Raw genomic sequence first — 17,689 nt, 5'->3', positions numbered from 1 at the left:
TGTGCAAATATTTTTTTTAAATGGAGGGAGGGAGGGGAGGGTAAGGATTCATTCCACAAGAAGAAAAACTTGTTCATGGTAATTAAAGGTTCAGGGTAATTAAAATAATGTCCAGATCGGCATGCAATATTCATCCTTAGAATCTCAAAATGTTATACAACATTTAAAATGCTTGCTCTACATGAAACAATACAAAAATATTATGTATCATGGAAACACTCCTCTCCCTTAAGGGGCTGTCCCACTGCAGCGTCCTAATCCGCCAGTTAAGAAGAGTGTCTTCGACCTTCAAGCTCGAGGACACTCGCCTGGAAAACCTCGAGCTGGATCGACCGACCACACACACAGACACCGGGGGGTGGGGGGAAGAAGAAGGAGTGGAGACACTTTTAAGAAGCATAATAAAGTTTAGCGGGCATTTTACCTACCGGTCGGTTTCCCTGGGTCCTGAAAACTCCAATGAGCCAATCAAAATGCCCGGTCAGCGAGGGAGATTGCCTACGGCTACCCTCGACTGCCTATAACTACATAGGAACCCCACTCCACTGCACTACGAGGTCAAAAGAACCACGCCGACCAAATTTTACTCGCGAAAGGTTTTCAACATGCTGAAAGATTTTCCGCTACCTAGCTGAGGCCACGAGTATTCGGGAACTTCCCTCGAGCATGAAGGAGAGTTCCAGCGACCTCCTAGGACCACGTGTCGACCATGCTGCGAGTTTGAAGGTCGAAGACACTATTCAAAACTCGCAGATTAGGTCGCCCAAGTGGGACAGCCCCTTTACCTTATTTGATAAAAATACAGATCACATTCTTCTACGTTTAAAAGATATCCTCAATTACTGCCTAGCAAGAGATGATCTCAAGATAGGTGTTTTTATTTGCATTACTGCCTTGATGATACAAGTTTCAAGATAAATATTGACTAAATTATACCCTTAAAAATTCAGTGACAAACTTGGTGCATATTGAATAACCCAGCTGAGGTCATGGTCAAAGGGAAATGCATTTACATTAACTGCAGCCTCACCATAGCAACTGTAACTGGCAACATTGTGACTGGTAGAAAAATTATTTCACTGTTGAGAACCAGAATGATGGACAATTCAATTTATTCCTTTCGGGCACAATGGAAAGTGATTTAGTATTATTGAGGAACATTATTTTAATTCGATTACCATTCACTTTTGTGAAGACAAACATATTTTTTTTGCTCCATTTTACTGGAATAAAAATTATGTTTTTTTAACTGGAAGCTATTTACTATATGTTTACTAGGAGCTAAAAATCTTCGTACATCTGGAGATGACAATAAGCATGGCCTAATTTTCCTGATCTACTGCATTTGCTAATCTCACAGTTAATCTGAAGAGTGACCAAAAAGGGGTTGCATTTATATTGAAATTCACCATATTTCTTAAAAACATTTAAAATCATTATAGTTGATGTGGCTTATTTAAAATTATGGGGAATACATCAAGCACATCATTTTGCGCATAGCTGGATAGAAAGGGGGACTGAGATATCATTTTTTTTTTTTTTTTAAATGAAATTACAATCTAAATCTGTGGAAAATCAAGATAACGAGCTACTAGGTGACATCTTTAATGTTTGCCTCAACTGGGAACATATGCAGGCACCGATCTTGGTTAAACATCATATCCAAAGGGGTATGGTGTTTACAAGTACAGTATTCACTCACTGGAGCATTGGGAGTATCAATTGAAATTATGTTCTGAAGGTCAGGATTGGGAATAAACCCATAAACATTTGACACGAGTAAGAATTGTATTACCTGAAACACGAGTCTCTGGTTTGAAAGCAACATTTGCAATTGATTTGACAAGTGGAAATTTGTGCTAAAAATAGTAGTTACAACAGGAGTGGGAGCAGGCTTGATAAATTGATGCCCTTAAGCAAAGCGGTTTCCTAACAAATTAGCATTTTCTTTCTTGCTTTAGAATTTAGAGATACAGTGTGGAAACAGGCCCTTCGGCCCACCAAGTCTGCACTGACCAGAGATCATCCCATATGCTCCCAATATCCAACACATTAGGGGAAATTTACAGAAGCCAATTAACCTACAAACGTGTACGCCTTTGGAGTGCGGGAGGAAACCAGAGCACCTCGAGAGAAAACCCACACAGTCACATAGAGAATGTATAATTTCTGAACAGACAGCACCCGTGGTCAGGATTGACCCCAGGTCTCTAGTTCTGTAAGGCAGCTACTCAACCTGCCACTTTTCCAATTTGTCAATTTGAATGTTGAACAGTACTAACATCTGGACCAAACTCTTGGATTTTGCATCACAGCCTCAGGCTTACACACATCATATGCAGGAGGTGTGTAACATTACCTTAGAGAATGTCTTTCCACCTTTGAGTTCCTGCAAGAAAATAGGAGGAATTAATAATCATTTTTATATCTATTATTAGTTTTATACAAGGACAATATGAATACATGCAAGATCACTAGTATATTGTTAAGTATCTGAAAGTGCTCTAGAGATATCCGATTTTGAAATGAAACCCCCAAAAAATTAATATAATTTTACAACAAGATTTTAACTGGAAAACGACAGTCACGATGATGAAAATGCTATTAGATTACAAAACGTATCAACTATATAAGCAGGTGAAGCATCTTGTGCATTAAGAGCCAAAACCTTGAGAATAGCAAAAACAAAAAGGGTAAATGAAAGATCAAAATGCCCAATAAGATTTATTCTTTTTGTGGAAAATGGAAAGTGATTTAGTATTATTGGGGAACATTCTTTTAATTAGACACTAAATACCAGAGTAACTCAACTGGCAGCATCTCTGGAGAACACGGATAGCTAACGTTTCAGGTCAGGACCCTTCTTCAGAGTGAAAGTCACCTAAAGTGCCCTCCATAATGTTTGGGACAGGCCTATATTTATTTATTTGCCTCTGTACTCCACAATTTGAGATTGGTAATTAAAAAAAAAAAAAAATCACATGTGGTTATGTGCACATTGTCAGATTTTATTAAAGGGTATTTTTATACATTTTGGTCTACCATGTAGAAATTACAGCTATGTTTATACATAGTCCCCCCATTTCAGGGCACCATAATGTTTGGGACACATGGCTTCACAGGCGTTTGTAATTGCTCAGGTGTGTTTAATTGCCTTCTTAATGCAGGTATAAGAGAGCTCTCAGCACCGAGTCTTTCCTCCAGTCTTTCCATCACCATTGGAAACCTTTTATTGCTGTTTATCAACATGAGGACCAAAGTTGTGCCAATGAAAGTCAAATAAGCCATTACGAGACTGAGAAACAAGAATAAAACTGTTAGAGACATCAGCCAAACCTTAGTCTTACCAAAATCAACTGTTTGGAGCATTATTAAGAAGAAAGAGAGCACTGGTGAGCTTACTAATCACAAAGGGATTGGCTGGCCAAGGAATACCCCCACAGCTGATAACAGAAGAATTATCTCTATAATAAAGAAAAATCCCCAAACATCTGTCCGACAGATCAGAAACACTCTTCAGGAGTGGATTTGTCAATGACCTCTGTCCGTAGAAGACTTAATGAACAGGAATACAGAGGCTACGCTGCAAGAAGCAAGTTTACTGGTTAACTGCAAAAATAGGATGGTCTGGTTACAGATTGCCAAGAACTACTTAAAAGAGTAACCACATTTCTGGAAAAAGGCCGTGTGGACAGATGAGACGAAGATGAACTTATATCAGAGTGATGGCAAGAGCAAAGTATGGAGGAGAGAAGGAACTGCCTAAGATCCAAAGCATACCACCTCAGGTGTGAAACACGGTGGTGGGGGTGTTATGGCCTGGGCATGTATGGCTGAAGGTACTGGCTCACTTACCTTCATTGATGATACAACTGCTGATGATAGTAGCATAATGAATTCTGAAGGGGAGAGACCCATCCTATCTGCTGAAGTTCAAACATATGCCTCAAAACCCATTGTGGAAAAACGAACTGCAGATGCTGGTTTAAATCGAAGGTAAACACAAAATTCTGGAGTAACTCAGTGGGTGAGGCAGCATCTCTGGAGAGAAGGAATGGGCGACGTTTCGGGTCGAGACCCTTCTTCAGACTAATGTCGGGGAGGGGGCGGGACAATGATAGAATGTAGGCAGAGTCAGTAAGACTAGTGGGAGAAACACTAGTCTCTCAATGGCCGGCAGTTCATTCTACAGCAAGACAATGATCCCAAACATACTGCTAAAGCAACAAAGGAATTTTTCAAACCTAAAAAATGGTCAATTCTTGAGTGGCCAAGTCAATCACCCGATCTGAACCCATTTGAGCATGCCTTTTATATGCTGAAGAGAAAACTGGGGACTAGCCCCCAAAACAAGCATAACCTAAAGATGACTGTAATACATGCCTGGCAGAGCATCACCAGAGATGACAACCAGCAACTGGTGATGTCCATGAATTGCAGACTTCAAGCAGTCATTGCATGCAAAGGATATGCAACAAAATACTAAACATGACTACTTTCATTTACTTTACATCGCTGTGTCCCATACATTATGGTGCCCTGAAATGAAGGGACTATGTATAAGCACTGCTATAATTTTTACATGGTGAAACCAAAATGTATAAAAATGGCCTTTATTAAAATCTGACAATGTGCACTTTAACCACGTGATTTTTTTTCTATTACAAATCTCAAATTCTGAAGTACAGAGGCAAATAAATAAATGATCGGTCTTTGTCCCAAACATTATGGAGGGCATTGTATCTCTGTTTTCCTGACATGCTGCCTGACCCACTGAGTTACTCCAGCACTGTGCCTTGTTTGGTAAGACACCATATGCAGTTCTTTGTTTCTCCATTACTTTAATTTGGTTATCATACACTTTTGCGAAGGCTCTGGTCTATACTTTCTGTAACCAATGCGGATCATGTGGAAACAATCACTTCACCAGAAAGGGAAATGTATTTAGCTCAGTGTAAACATTCACTTAGAAATGACTTGATTTCCAAGATGCTTACCTTACGTACAGATACTCTGCAAATACAAGGGTCCAGTACACCAGTTGCTGGATTTGCACTCATCTTGCAGATGAAACTAAATTTTTTCTTCCAACGAACACAATTCTGCTGAACTTCTACCCTGTGAAAAGAAGACAAATTTGTTAGTTTTTGCTTTGATCTCATTCCCGTGTCAATGTCATTTTAAATCAAGCATAACTTAAAATTAGTTTTTCCCTGGGTGTGTCATCCTTCCCATCCTCTCTTGACCAGTTGTTCTTTGGCATAAACACCAGTGCACGTCTTCCAATCAAGACAGTGTATGTGTTGTGTTCACCTCTAGATCCCTATTTAATAGCACCAACATACCCGTATCGGCAAATATGTGCAAGAAATTGCAGGTAGTAAGGGTGGGAGAGTTTCCAAACTCCAATAAACATGTAACAATGCAAGATTTTTTTATTTTATATGGCCTATGGCAGTTACGGCCACAGTTGTGAAAGGTGCAATCCTACAGAGGTTACAATTTAATAGATTTTCCATCAAGTGAATTGCAATTAAGATTTAGTCAGATAAAGCCAACTGCTCAAAAAAAACATCAATAAAACATTCAGTGGACATAGAAAAGGTCCCGTACATAACCCAACTTTGGGCTTTGCTTGGTCAAAAAATATTGTGCCTTTCTTCTGGAAACTCAGACTGACAGACAAAGAAATAAAGAAACAGGGAGTATGAGAGGTTTGCTATATTTCATATTTTTTTCTGTGATAGCAAAATGCAAAAACAAAATGAAAAATAATAAATTCTATTTCTCAGCATCCATCTTCCAGGACCAGCATAATACAGTTTGAAATTCATATTTTGCTGCAATGATTAATTGGCAACAATTTTAACACAACATTCTTACCCTGTGCACTGGACAGGATGATGTTTTATACTACCTTTCCTTCAGAGTGGCATATGTGTTTAGTATGAAACATTGTAAAACTGGGAAGATTGGGTCACGTGTGAAAACAGGCTAGAGAATAAAACTAAATTCAATCTTGAGGCGGTGAACTGCACACAACAATCAGCTAGCACATTTGGCCTGTCAGGCAATACAGTGTTTATCTGTGGTGAATATAAAAGTAATTTTGATTGATAGGGGCAAGATCACGGATGGGCCCAGCACAGTGGTGGTAATCAGATCAGTGGCAAGTAAAAAAATTGGTGTTTCTTTAAGCTCCACAAAATAACAAATTCAGCCTCTTTAAAAATAGACACAAAGTGGTCAATGTTAAATTTCAACTGCAGTGTTTTGGGAGGAAGAAAGGAAAATATACCATTCCCAGAACTTTAAATATTTAAAAAATCTGAGTGGAATTAATACTGAACAATTTTGTAAACCGTGCACAGATACAGAATCCTTAGCATTGAGTCCTGGTCAAAGTCACATCACCAACTACAAATACAATAAAACGTCCACTATTCAGAAATCCCAATGGTCCATAATGTGACTTACTGAGTGATAGAAACATAGAAAATAGGTGCAGGAGTAGGCCATTCGGCCCTTCGAGCCTGCACCGCCATTCAATATGATCATGGCTGATCATCCAACTCAATATCCTGTACCTGCCTTCTCTCCATACCCCCTAATCCCTTTAGCCACAATGGCCACATCTAACTCCCTCTTAATTAAAGCCAATGAACTGGCCTCAATTATCCTCTGTGGCAGAGAATTCCAAAGATTCACCACTCTCTGTGTGAAAAATGTTTTTCTCAACTCGGTCCTAAAAGACTTCCCCCTTATCCTTAAACTGTGACCCTGTGTTCTGGACTTCCCCAACATCGGGAACAATCTTCCTGCATCTAGCCTGTCCAACCCTTTAAGAATTTTGTAAGTTTCTATAAGATCCCCCCTCAATCTTCTAAATTCTAGCGAGTACAAGCCGAGTCTATCCAGTCTTTCTTCATATGAAAGTCCTGCCATCCCAGGAATCAGTCTGGTGAACCTTCTCTGTACTCCCTGTGCTTCCTTTCTATTCACTGGGAACCTGATTTTCACACTGCATTTCAAAAATAATAATACTATGGAACATATAAAACCCTGATTTAAAGTGCACTAGGATATTAATAGATAAACCATCTCAGTCCAGAAAAATATGAGCGGGCCAATTGTTGGAGCTTTACTGTAAGTTACACAACAATTATTTTCATCGATCTTGATAGATAACCCACACCCATATACACTTACAATGGAAGCACTATCGCTCTGGTAATAGGATAAAAACAGCCCAAAACTATTCACAAAATGTAACATTTATACAATCAAATCTTTACTGGTGCGCTTAAAATAAAAATAAATCTGCATCATGTTCCCAGTGGTCTCATGAATAGTTTGGCATGTAAACAGGATTGCTAAAAGTCAGAGGCTACAACTAAAGTTCCATTTACAAGGTTTTCTAATGCTGGAATAATTCAAGATCCCTCCCCCATACCCTGTTTATACTTTTGAAACAAAGCCACTGGGAATCAAGAGGAACAAAAAAAAAATTTGGTTTCAAAATTTTGCTCCATGAATGCAGCGTCAACATTTACATTATGCATGCCTTCTATATCTGCCACGTCCACAGTGACATGGAAGGAATTTTGTATCATTTTAACATTCAGATTTATGGTCAATGGAGATTAATTCAGAACAAATTCTTAACTTTCCCTGCCTCAACTTCGATTCAACAATAAAACGAGTTACTTCAGCCTTTAAAGTTAAATTTGTTATGAACTCTTTTTGAGATTAAGTACACAACCATTCACAAGGCTTTTATGTGCAATAGATATTAACGTTTAAATAACTTAGGCTTGCTATTTGCACAAGAACTGCAGAGGTTTAAGTGAAATGTATTAACAAATGTTTAGCCAGCTTGTAAAGCACACAAGAAATGGAAGCAGTAGGCGGCCACTCAGCCTCTCAAACCTGCTCCACAATTTAACAATTTAATGGCTCATACTCTATCTTGACACTACTTTCCTGCCCTGTCTTGCATCCCTTAGTGTTCCAGTATAACAATGGACTGTTTCCTTGATCGTTACTTTTTTTGCATTTCTTTCATTTATTTGTTCTATATCTCTGTCTATATCTCTCATTTCCATTTCCCCTGACTCTGTCTGAAGAAGGGTCTCGACCCGAAATGTCACCCATTTCTTCTCTCCAGAGATGCTGCCCGCTGAGAAATACTCCAGCATTTTGTGTCTTTTCTAACATTATAAACCCTGGCTAATGAAGTCATAGATTCTTAATGTCTTCAACGCCCAAAACCTTTATCTGGGCTCGTCAGAAATCTTGCATTTGTACATTGAGGTTTCTCAGTGCCACAATATTCCCTAGGAGCCTATCATTTCCTGACCTTCGTAGTCCTTCCTAAATGCATTAATTTACACTTTTCTAGTTAAATGCCACATGCGATTGCTTTGCCCATCACTGATTAACAACATCCTGTAGCTTACAACCATCTCCTCACTATCAACAATACCAATGTTCCAAAGGCAATTTTGGACCTAATTTGCCAACTTGTTCTGGATCACATGGACTCACGTACATCTTGGACCCGTCTCCCATGTGGGACTTTGTCAAACGCCTTAAGTCTACGTAGCCCACATCAATCACACTGCCCTCAAAACACATTTTGTTACATCTTCAGCAAATGTAACTAATTTTGTCAAACTGGATCTTCCCCTATCAAAACTCGGTTGATAATCTGATTAATTTTAGCCTTTCCAAATGCAGATTAATCATATTATTCCTCAGATTCTCTCCCCCCCCCCCCCCCCCCCCCCCACAATGGTCCTATCACTGACAATAGACATTGCATTGTTTTGCTTATTTCTGGATTTCATGTGTTAGAAGTAGGAGAATATCTGGAGTATTGTGTACCTCTGAATATCTGGAGTAGGTGGGCTGACATGGGGAAAGGCAAGATAGGCTTGGTTTTTCTCTGGTACAAGAAAGAGTGGGGACTTGATTGAAATGGACAGGAAACTGTAGATGCTGGAATCTTGAACAAAAAAAAAAAAAAGGTGGGAGGAACTCAGCGGGTCAGGCAGAGTGAGGGGCCTTGACCAGGGATTCGATTAAATATAGGTTGCCGTACATTTAGAAACAGAGGAGACAAAATTTCTCGTTAGGGCTGGACATGTGACCCTCATATTATGGGAAGGGAAGGGTCAGTTTTCTACAAAACTATCTATATAATTCTATATAATTATTTTCCATAATGTGAATGCGTTATCTGCACTAGTGTCAACAAACAAGAGTTGAAAATAAAAGTGTTTATATATTTATAATTCAGTGAGTACAAATTTTATTCCGCATTTCAAATTATTGGGTGGCGATTTGCAAATCTGGTGCAAGTGAATTTCCGTTAACAAAATGGTGGTAATGTGGAGGTCGCCTGTATATCTTCAAAGTGCTTTTTGTCAAAGGGCAGTGGAAGTAGTCTTTGCAAATTTCAAAGGCAGAGGAAGAATCAATGGGACAAAAGTTTAGCTGAGATTACAATCAGATCATCCATGAAGCTCGAGGGACTGAAATGCCGACCCCCTTTCCCATTTCATATATTTGTATTCACCACCTATAATTAAATAAATTTCTCATCATTTCAGTGGTGAATGACTTATTCTGAAACTGAACCCTGGTTCAAGCTTCTCTATCCAGGGGAAAAATCCTCCACATATTTATGTATTATGATATTGTGAAAAGAAGAATCTAATTCTCTAGTCAGCTGAACTAGCAGTACGAATATTGTAAACTCCAGCGTCCTGGGAAACTCAGCTTGTCAGAGGCCAGGAACTGACATTTTCCCTTATATAAGCAAATACATGGCAAATGTTAAATCATGGGGCTTGTATGCAAGAGGCTTGTATGAACAAGGGCAATGAAGTGTTAGAGAAAGGTTACAAAGATTTCTTCCCGTATCAGAAGCCAAAAGTTTTACCCAAATCTGTAATGAGAGCATTTGCAGGATTCAAAAAATTATTTCTAAAGGGGGCCCAAAAATTGCTATAAGTAGTTCTGGAAAGAGAAGCACGTAAAATAATTTAAAAAATGCAAAAAAAAAAATCTTTCAGCAATAACTATTTCCTGGCAACCTCCTCCATTACATATTCCTGTATGCACATTTATAATGGAAACTGCGTATGTAATGTTGTCACATTGTAATCACACCTCCCACCAGCATCTTGTAATAACACACTTGCACCTTCAACCTGCCAAGTTTACATAGATCATTTCTATTATACATGACTCAAATGGGTAGAAAGAAAAACAAAAAATATGAACCAAATGCATAATATAATGAAGACTAAACCCTGGTGCTACAACTTTGTAAATTTATCACAAGGCCTCGATCCCCCTTTACCATAAGAAAACACTTGGTTTTGATTCCTCACGTGTACAGTACTAAATATCCATCCGGCTGCCTTTCTTTCTACAGGAAAGTACCAAGGAAAAATATACAATTATCATTCCCAACTTAATTTTAAATACTTTAACCTTGCTTTCAAATCAGTGACCCTGCTTCTCCGAGTCATACAACAGAGACACATCTCTTTCAGCCCACCATGTCCACACCAATCATCAAGCACCCATCTGTACTACTACTATTTACCAACAACTTGGTAGGTAGCCTTCCAAGCCATGGGAGATTCAAGCACTCTTTTCAATGGTTCTTAAAGGGATGTGGGTTTTGGAGACTGCATTTAATTGCCCTTGAACACGTGCTGGTGGCCTGCTTTCTTGAACCTCTGCAGTCCTTGAGGCGCGAGCATACCCACTGAACTGTTCGGGAGAGAATTCTAGGATTTTGACCCAACGACTGTTAAGAACAGTCAGTTGGGTGATGCATTTGCAGTGGTCACGGGTCATGGTATTGGCAGAGGCAGTCTTGCACAATCCCACCACTGCTGGATGAATGAGTGATTGAGAGCACACTACAGATGTTGCGCTTGGTCAGGCTGACCCCTATTTTATTGATCCAGTTCCGCCTGGACACTGGCCGGTAAAGTGAGAAAATGTGATATTGCACACCTTCTTGAGCCAAGATTGGGATTTTTAAACAGACTTACAAGTTGCACGATGGCACCGGAATGTAGCAATACCCTGCATGCTGTTCTGGGATAGAGTCTATTGTACTCATGTTAGTATGATTCGATTGGATTGCATGGAGAACAAGCATTTTACTATATCTCTATAGGTGATAAAAAATAAACACTAAGCTAAACTAATCTAGCCTAATATTTATACAGAGCAACAGGATGAGGTAAAGAAATCCATGCCTTTCAACTAAGAAATCGGAACACAGATTCTCTTTGTACAGTGGAATAGTTATAGTACCTACAGTTTGGAGTTCTAAATTTTATTACTTGCTTCATACAAGAATAATTTTAAACCAGTATTCATTCAATGAATCGTCCAGGGAAATTCTGACATCAAACCATTTCTTGTTCTAACTCACTTATGGTACACTAACATATTTAAGTAACTGAATTAAACTCCAAAAATAAACTACTTTGCTCAAGGTTATGAGATCTTGAGCAATATAATATCATTGCAGAGGTGGAAATCAAGAATGGAAAGCAGCCAAAATGTATTTAATAGACAAATATCTGATTGACTTTGTGCTTTATAAAGGTCAGATTTAAAAAAATCTATAAAAGATAAATAGGTTATGCTATTTTTAAAGAGGCTAGATCACCTTGGAAGTTGTGAATGTCATGGAATTCTAATGTGTTACCAGAATCGGCTAGGGTAAATGTTTTGTGCAAATCAGAAATGTATCCTTCTCCATATCTGGTCTGTCTTCTTGTAAATCAGTCCACTAGGTCTTTGTAGACCATCACAGCTTGTGTACAATTGCAGACTAAGCATAAGATGCCGATAAATTTCTGTGGATAACTGAAAACGGGGAGGGTTATCCACTGTACCTGACAAATGGTAAAGTCAAAGGCTGTGGTGAGCTTGAGAAAGGTCTAATACAATTGCTAGTGCAACAGTCTGCATTTTTCATGGAGCTGTCATGCAGAGTAGATCTGTACCAGGCTTGGAAATCATAGCCAAGTTGACAGCTCCATGGCAGCAAACAATAAGCTGTCTTCGAGGTATGGAAAAAAGAAACACAACAGCCCAATCACACATTTGCAATCATTATAAAATGGGGCAAAAACACTAGTTGAGACCAGACCTACACTCAGCTTCAATTCCCATTATAAACACATTACAAAAAATCCCATTGTCCCGGATTCATAAGGAATTTCAAAACCAAACCTAAACAACGTACGAGGAATCTATGGATGGTTAATCTAATTATAACAATATATTACGTTTCCAATCATATTTCAGTTATCATACAACCCATTGTTTTATTTTTCATTTATGTTTTCAAATATGGCTCAATTTTTGCACAGCAAAATAAGGCGCAAATCTCAGCTGCCAATGACAATATTACTTCAGGCAGAAATGCTGGAAATTTGTCCTCAATGGGCGAAGAGGCTCTTTCTCCTCACTCCCCAGTCCTAAAGATGAATGTTTATTGATTCGAGGCCAGCTGTACGTGTAGTTTCCACGTGGATCTGGTGCTATTAATACTGCAGCTATGTCTCCCAAAGCCCAATTCCAAGCACCCAATGATACAGATACCAAAACTAATCGATTAAAATGATTCCTCATCCTACCCTTCCACAGAACAAAACCTCCAGAAGGGTATAATGTTTATACCCATCATAAATCTATTCTCACTGAAATTGTATCTTCTGGCTTTATCCCCATATTTACCCATTCTCTACTTCTCACATTTACATTACATTTTTTCCTATGAACCAAAATATAGTATATCTGATCTGTTTGGATAGCATGCAAAACAATGCTTTTCACTGTACATGGTACACGTGACAATAATAAACCTAAACCGTTATCTGCTACAACTAACCCATGTGATTGCAAATTCCACATTATCATTGCTTTGCACTAAATCCTCTTCAGTTCTTTATGTCATCTGATGACTAGCTTACATCACGATTCCGCTTGTTCTGGACTTATCTAGAAGTGGAAACTATCATTCACATCAATCCTGTCAAATGCCATACTTTAAAGGTCTTTTTGTAATCTTCTAACTCCAACTGAAAGAAAACTTCAGTCTGCTCCATCTATTCTGATGGTCACATTGATTGCTTCTCATATCTTTATAAATACCTGCTATGCTCTGTTCAATGCCAAGCTGTTAAAAGGCAACTAAAAACAGTAAATACAAAAAAATGATAGCCAGAGTGTGAGAAGATAGATGCAGATTGTCAATTTAAGATTACACAATGTGGACCATGATACCCGAAAGAGAGGTTACCGTTAGGAAGGAGGAAAATGGGTGTATCGTTTTTATTTACACCGCTGTGTTTTTCTTGCAGCACTGTACTACAAGCTTTCCGGTAGCTTGTCCAAATAGCTCTTCCTCATTCTTGAGTTGCAATCATGTTAGTACGCTGAAGATCATGTCAGCCATCGGAAAGCTTCTTCAGCCAAAATTTACAATGACAGATGGTCAATGATAAGCAGTCAGTTATACAAACCAATTAACGGGTACTATGTGTCGGAAGAAACTGCAGATGCTGGTTTAAACCGAAGATTGATACAAAAAAAACTGGAGTAACTCAGCGGGACCGACAGCATCTCTGGAGAGAAGAAATGGGGGATGTTTCGGGTCGAGACCCTTCTTCAGACTGAAAGTCACGGAAAAGGGAAACAAGAGATATAGACAATGATGTAGAGAGATATATATATTCAATGAATGAAAGATATGCAAAAAAGTAAAGATGATAAAGGAAACAGGCCATTGTTAGCTGTTTGTTGCGACTTACTCTAGATAAAATTGAATCATAGCACAGGGCAGGCAGAGAACATAAGATATTTTCCATATGTAGAGTCAGTGTTGCTAAGTGGTGGAATACTTCACGGAGTATTTGGACGAGATATGTTATTTGATGATGGCTGGATGAAAAGGGTTCCTTTGCGTTTTTTTGGCAGATAAGATGATTTAAAAAAAAGACATAGCATTCATGCATAATGGGTTTTTTTCTTGGAGAAAGGGCAAGATTTCAAACATATTCCTGCAGATCAAATCTAGCCTGCAAGATTGAAGTGAAGTGTACTTGACAATATTGATTTTACTCATGATTTTTATACTAACAAAGTTACTTTGCCCTTCATATTTTTCAGCTACACCTACTTTCCATTGTTTCCAAATCAACATTAAACAATTTGATAACAGATCATTATTGTTGTATTAATGACCATTATCAGTAGGGTATCACAGTATGATGCAGGTGAATTTTATTTTCAACTTGTCGCAATAACCTTTTGAAAGCAATCCTACAGAAATACAGCTGTAGATTTTTTCAATATCGGGTATAGTTAAAAATATGAAAATGTAATTTTCAAAAATAGGAACAAAGATCTCATACAAAATATGAGACAGAAATCCCAATCATTAAAAGAATATATCAATTCAAAGTATATATCAATTCTTAAAAGGGTTAAAAGAACAATCATAATTTGCTTTTGACCTGGACCCATTGGTTGGATGCTAATGTTCAGTTGGAATCAGTCTTTTGGAAATAGTCGCAGCTAAATCTCATCCATTTACGCAAAGAGGAATGTTAGGTCATGCATTGCTTTCTGTATGTGACTTTCGGAAAATCAGATTTCTCCCCAAAGTAAATGTTATTTCAGCAGGTAATTATCCAAGCACAATAATAATTGCAAGCATTTTTTTGTTACAGAGCTTCTAACTTTATGAATTAAACAGAACATTTTGTAAATTATGATCTAGCCAAGTTTTCAAAATTACAGGGGCAGCTAAATATTTGAATGAGGAGACACCAGAAATACAGGGCAACAACTGTACACCACTCCACATCATAGAGCAAGCTATCACAGCCTGTCTAAACAAAGGAATAGCTTGCAATAGTTAATATTCCAGGCAAACGTTGTTTTACTAGTACTAGATAAACCGTCAATGTGAAATATTCGCCTATTTCCACAGGTGCCGACTTGCTGGTTATTTCCAGCATTTCTCGTCTTATTTTATATTCCCAGCACTTGCAGTTTTTGCATTACAGTGTACAATACATAATGAACATTTATTTATTTCCAGCCACTTTTCACAAATTGCACAAAACTAAGTATTTATACACTCCCAAACTAATCCAGCCTAATCTACAGCCCAGACAACATTGGTTTGTTATCATTACGTGTGCCGAGATACAATGGAAGACTTTGTTTTGCCTATTATCCAGGCAAATTATACCAGACAGGAGTACATTGGGTAGTGCAAGAGAAAGGGAACAGAGTGCAGAATATAGTGTTACAACATGAGAGAAAGCACTGTTTAAAATAAAAGTGCAAAGGCCACAACGAGGTACATTGGGAGACTGGGAATACATCCTTAGCAAATGAGAGTCCGATCATAGTGGGGAAGAAGCTGTTCTAGTCATATAGTCATACAGCATGAAAATAGGTCCTTTGGCCCAACTTGCCAAGCAAGATGCCCCATCTGCACTAGTCCCACCTGCCCGCATTTGGCCCCTCTAAACCCATCCTAGGAACGGGTGATACCCACCTTCAAGATTTTGCATCTTCTGTCCACAGGTGATTGAGAGACTATCCTCTCTTGCCCCTTGAATGCACTGGGAGTGACATTTGAATGCACTGCTTTCCCAAGGCAGAACGAAGTGAAGTGTATGGGGATGTGCAGCGGGGCGGGGGGGGGGGGGGGGGGGGGGGGGGGGGGGGCTGGTTTGCACCATATGCTGGGAAGTGTCATAACACTCTGTAATTTGTTGCAGTATTGGGCAGAGCAGTTGCCATACCATGTTGCGATGCATCTGAATTTCTATGGTGTACAGGTGCACAACCTTTTATCTGAAAGCCTTGGGACCAGACACTTCTCGGATTTCGGAATTTTTCGTTTTTCGGAATATTTCGGAATGGAAGATTTTTAGAGTAGATTAGGTAGGTAGCGCGTCGGCTTGAAAAGTCTGGAGCTGCTGCCTCCTCCCCGGAGACCGGGGAATCATTGCTTAAATGTTAGTCAAATGTTTGGTTTGGAGGGATTTGGGGGGGGGGGGGGGGGGGGGGGGGGGTGGGGGGGGGGGGGGGGGGTGGGGGGGGGGGGGGGGGGGGGGGGGGGGGGGGGGGGGGGGGGGGGGGGGGGAAGGGGGGGGACTTTAATTCTTAGTCCCCTACCTGGTCAGAGAGGCGGGGGGCGGGCAAGGCCTTACCGGGTCGCCGTGTAGTAAGCTCCGGAGCGCTGTGGCTGCCGACTCCCAACATCGCGGAGCTGGGGCTGCGGGCGTCCGGCCGCGGGCGGCGCCGGTTGGAGCTCCGACCCCAGCAACTCTACCCCTGGCTGCGCGGCACTCCAAAGCCAGCGCGGCCCGCGGCCGGAAGCCCGCTGCCCCAGCTCCGCGATGTTGGGAGTCGGCGGCCACAGCTCTGGGATACCAGCGGGTAGCGGGCAATGCCTTACCGGGTCGCCGTGCAGTAAGCTCCGGAGCACTGTGGCCGCCGACTCCCAACATCGCGGAGCTGCGCCTGCGGGCGTCCGGCCGCGGGCCGCGCTGGATTTGGAGCGCCGCGCAGCCACGGGTAGAGTTGCCGGGGTCGGAGCTACAACCAGCGCCGCCCGCGGCCGGACGCCCGCAGACCCAGCTCCGCGATGTTGGGAGTCGGCGGCCACAGCGCTCCGGAGCTTATTGCATGGCGACCCGGAAAGGCATTGCCCGCTCCCTGCCTCTCCGACCAGGTAGGGGACTAAGAATTAAAGTTCCCCCCCCCACCACTGCATAAAAGCCCTCCAAAGTAACTGACTAACATTTAAGCAATGATTTACAGATGTTTAAGTGTCTCCCCGGTCTCCGGGGAGGAGGCAGCCGCTACAGTAGTACAGACCTGGGTTGACCGTGGGTCGTTTCGGGTCAAGTTTGGCGCCAAACGCGAGCTTTGGTGTGCAGACGACATCCTGGAAAGAATGTCCGGTTTTCGGAGCTTTTCGGTATCCGGAACACCAGATAAAAGGTTGTGCACCTGTATCTGGTAAAAATTGTTAAGAGTAGTTGGAGAGATGCTGAATTTCCTTCCCCTTCTGAGGAAGGGGAGGATTTGATGTACTTTCTTTGCCGCTACGTCAATGTGGTTGGACCAGGACAAATTGGTGTTGATATTTATACTTAGGTATTTGAAGCTTTCGACCATCTCAATTACAGCACCATTGCAATGAACTGGAGGGAAATACGCCATCTCACTTCCTAAGGTCATTAACCATCTCCTTTGTTTTGCTGACATTGAGGAAGAGGTGGATGTTTTGACACCATGTCATTTAGCGCTCTATCTCCTTCATGTAGTTTTGTCACTGTTTGAGATCCAGCCCACTTCTGTGGTGTCAGCTGCAAACTTGTAATGCAGTTAGACCAGAATTTCACCACACTTCGCAAGTATATGGGAAGTATGGCAAGGGAATGAGCACACACCCTGGCTGGGCATCAGTGTTGAGAATTATTGTGGTGTATGTTTGATCACCTATCCTTAATGCAGTCCAAGAATAAAAGTGACAGTGACCTCTCTTGACATTTAAACAACATAGGATTGAATGTGGCATCAAGCAAGTCTGATACAATACTAAAATATACAGGAA

The 17,689-nt window shown here is 40.5% G+C and overlaps 1 protein-coding gene across 3 annotated transcripts in view; it reads right to left on the bottom strand.

Annotated features, from left to right (window-relative positions):
- Positions 1-17,689, bottom strand: part of LOC129712033 (early estrogen-induced gene 1 protein-like) — an 85,277-nt gene that overhangs the window by 33,365 nt on the left and 34,223 nt on the right. For all 3 annotated transcript variants that reach the window (XM_055660170.1, XM_055660171.1, XM_055660173.1), the window contains exons 2-3: positions 4,998-5,118; positions 2,360-2,389 (exon numbers count right to left, since the gene is read on the bottom strand). In XM_055660170.1, coding sequence (XP_055516145.1) covers positions 2,360-2,389; positions 4,998-5,118 — 151 coding nt within the window. The remainder of the gene's footprint in view (positions 1-2,359; positions 2,390-4,997; positions 5,119-17,689) is intronic.

This window comes from Leucoraja erinacea, chromosome 31 (genome assembly GCF_028641065.1).
Source record: "Leucoraja erinacea ecotype New England chromosome 31, Leri_hhj_1, whole genome shotgun sequence".
In the NCBI taxonomy this organism is placed as follows: Eukaryota; Metazoa; Chordata; class Chondrichthyes; order Rajiformes; family Rajidae; genus Leucoraja; species Leucoraja erinaceus.
This window is presented reverse-complemented; position numbering and strand designations above follow the sequence as displayed.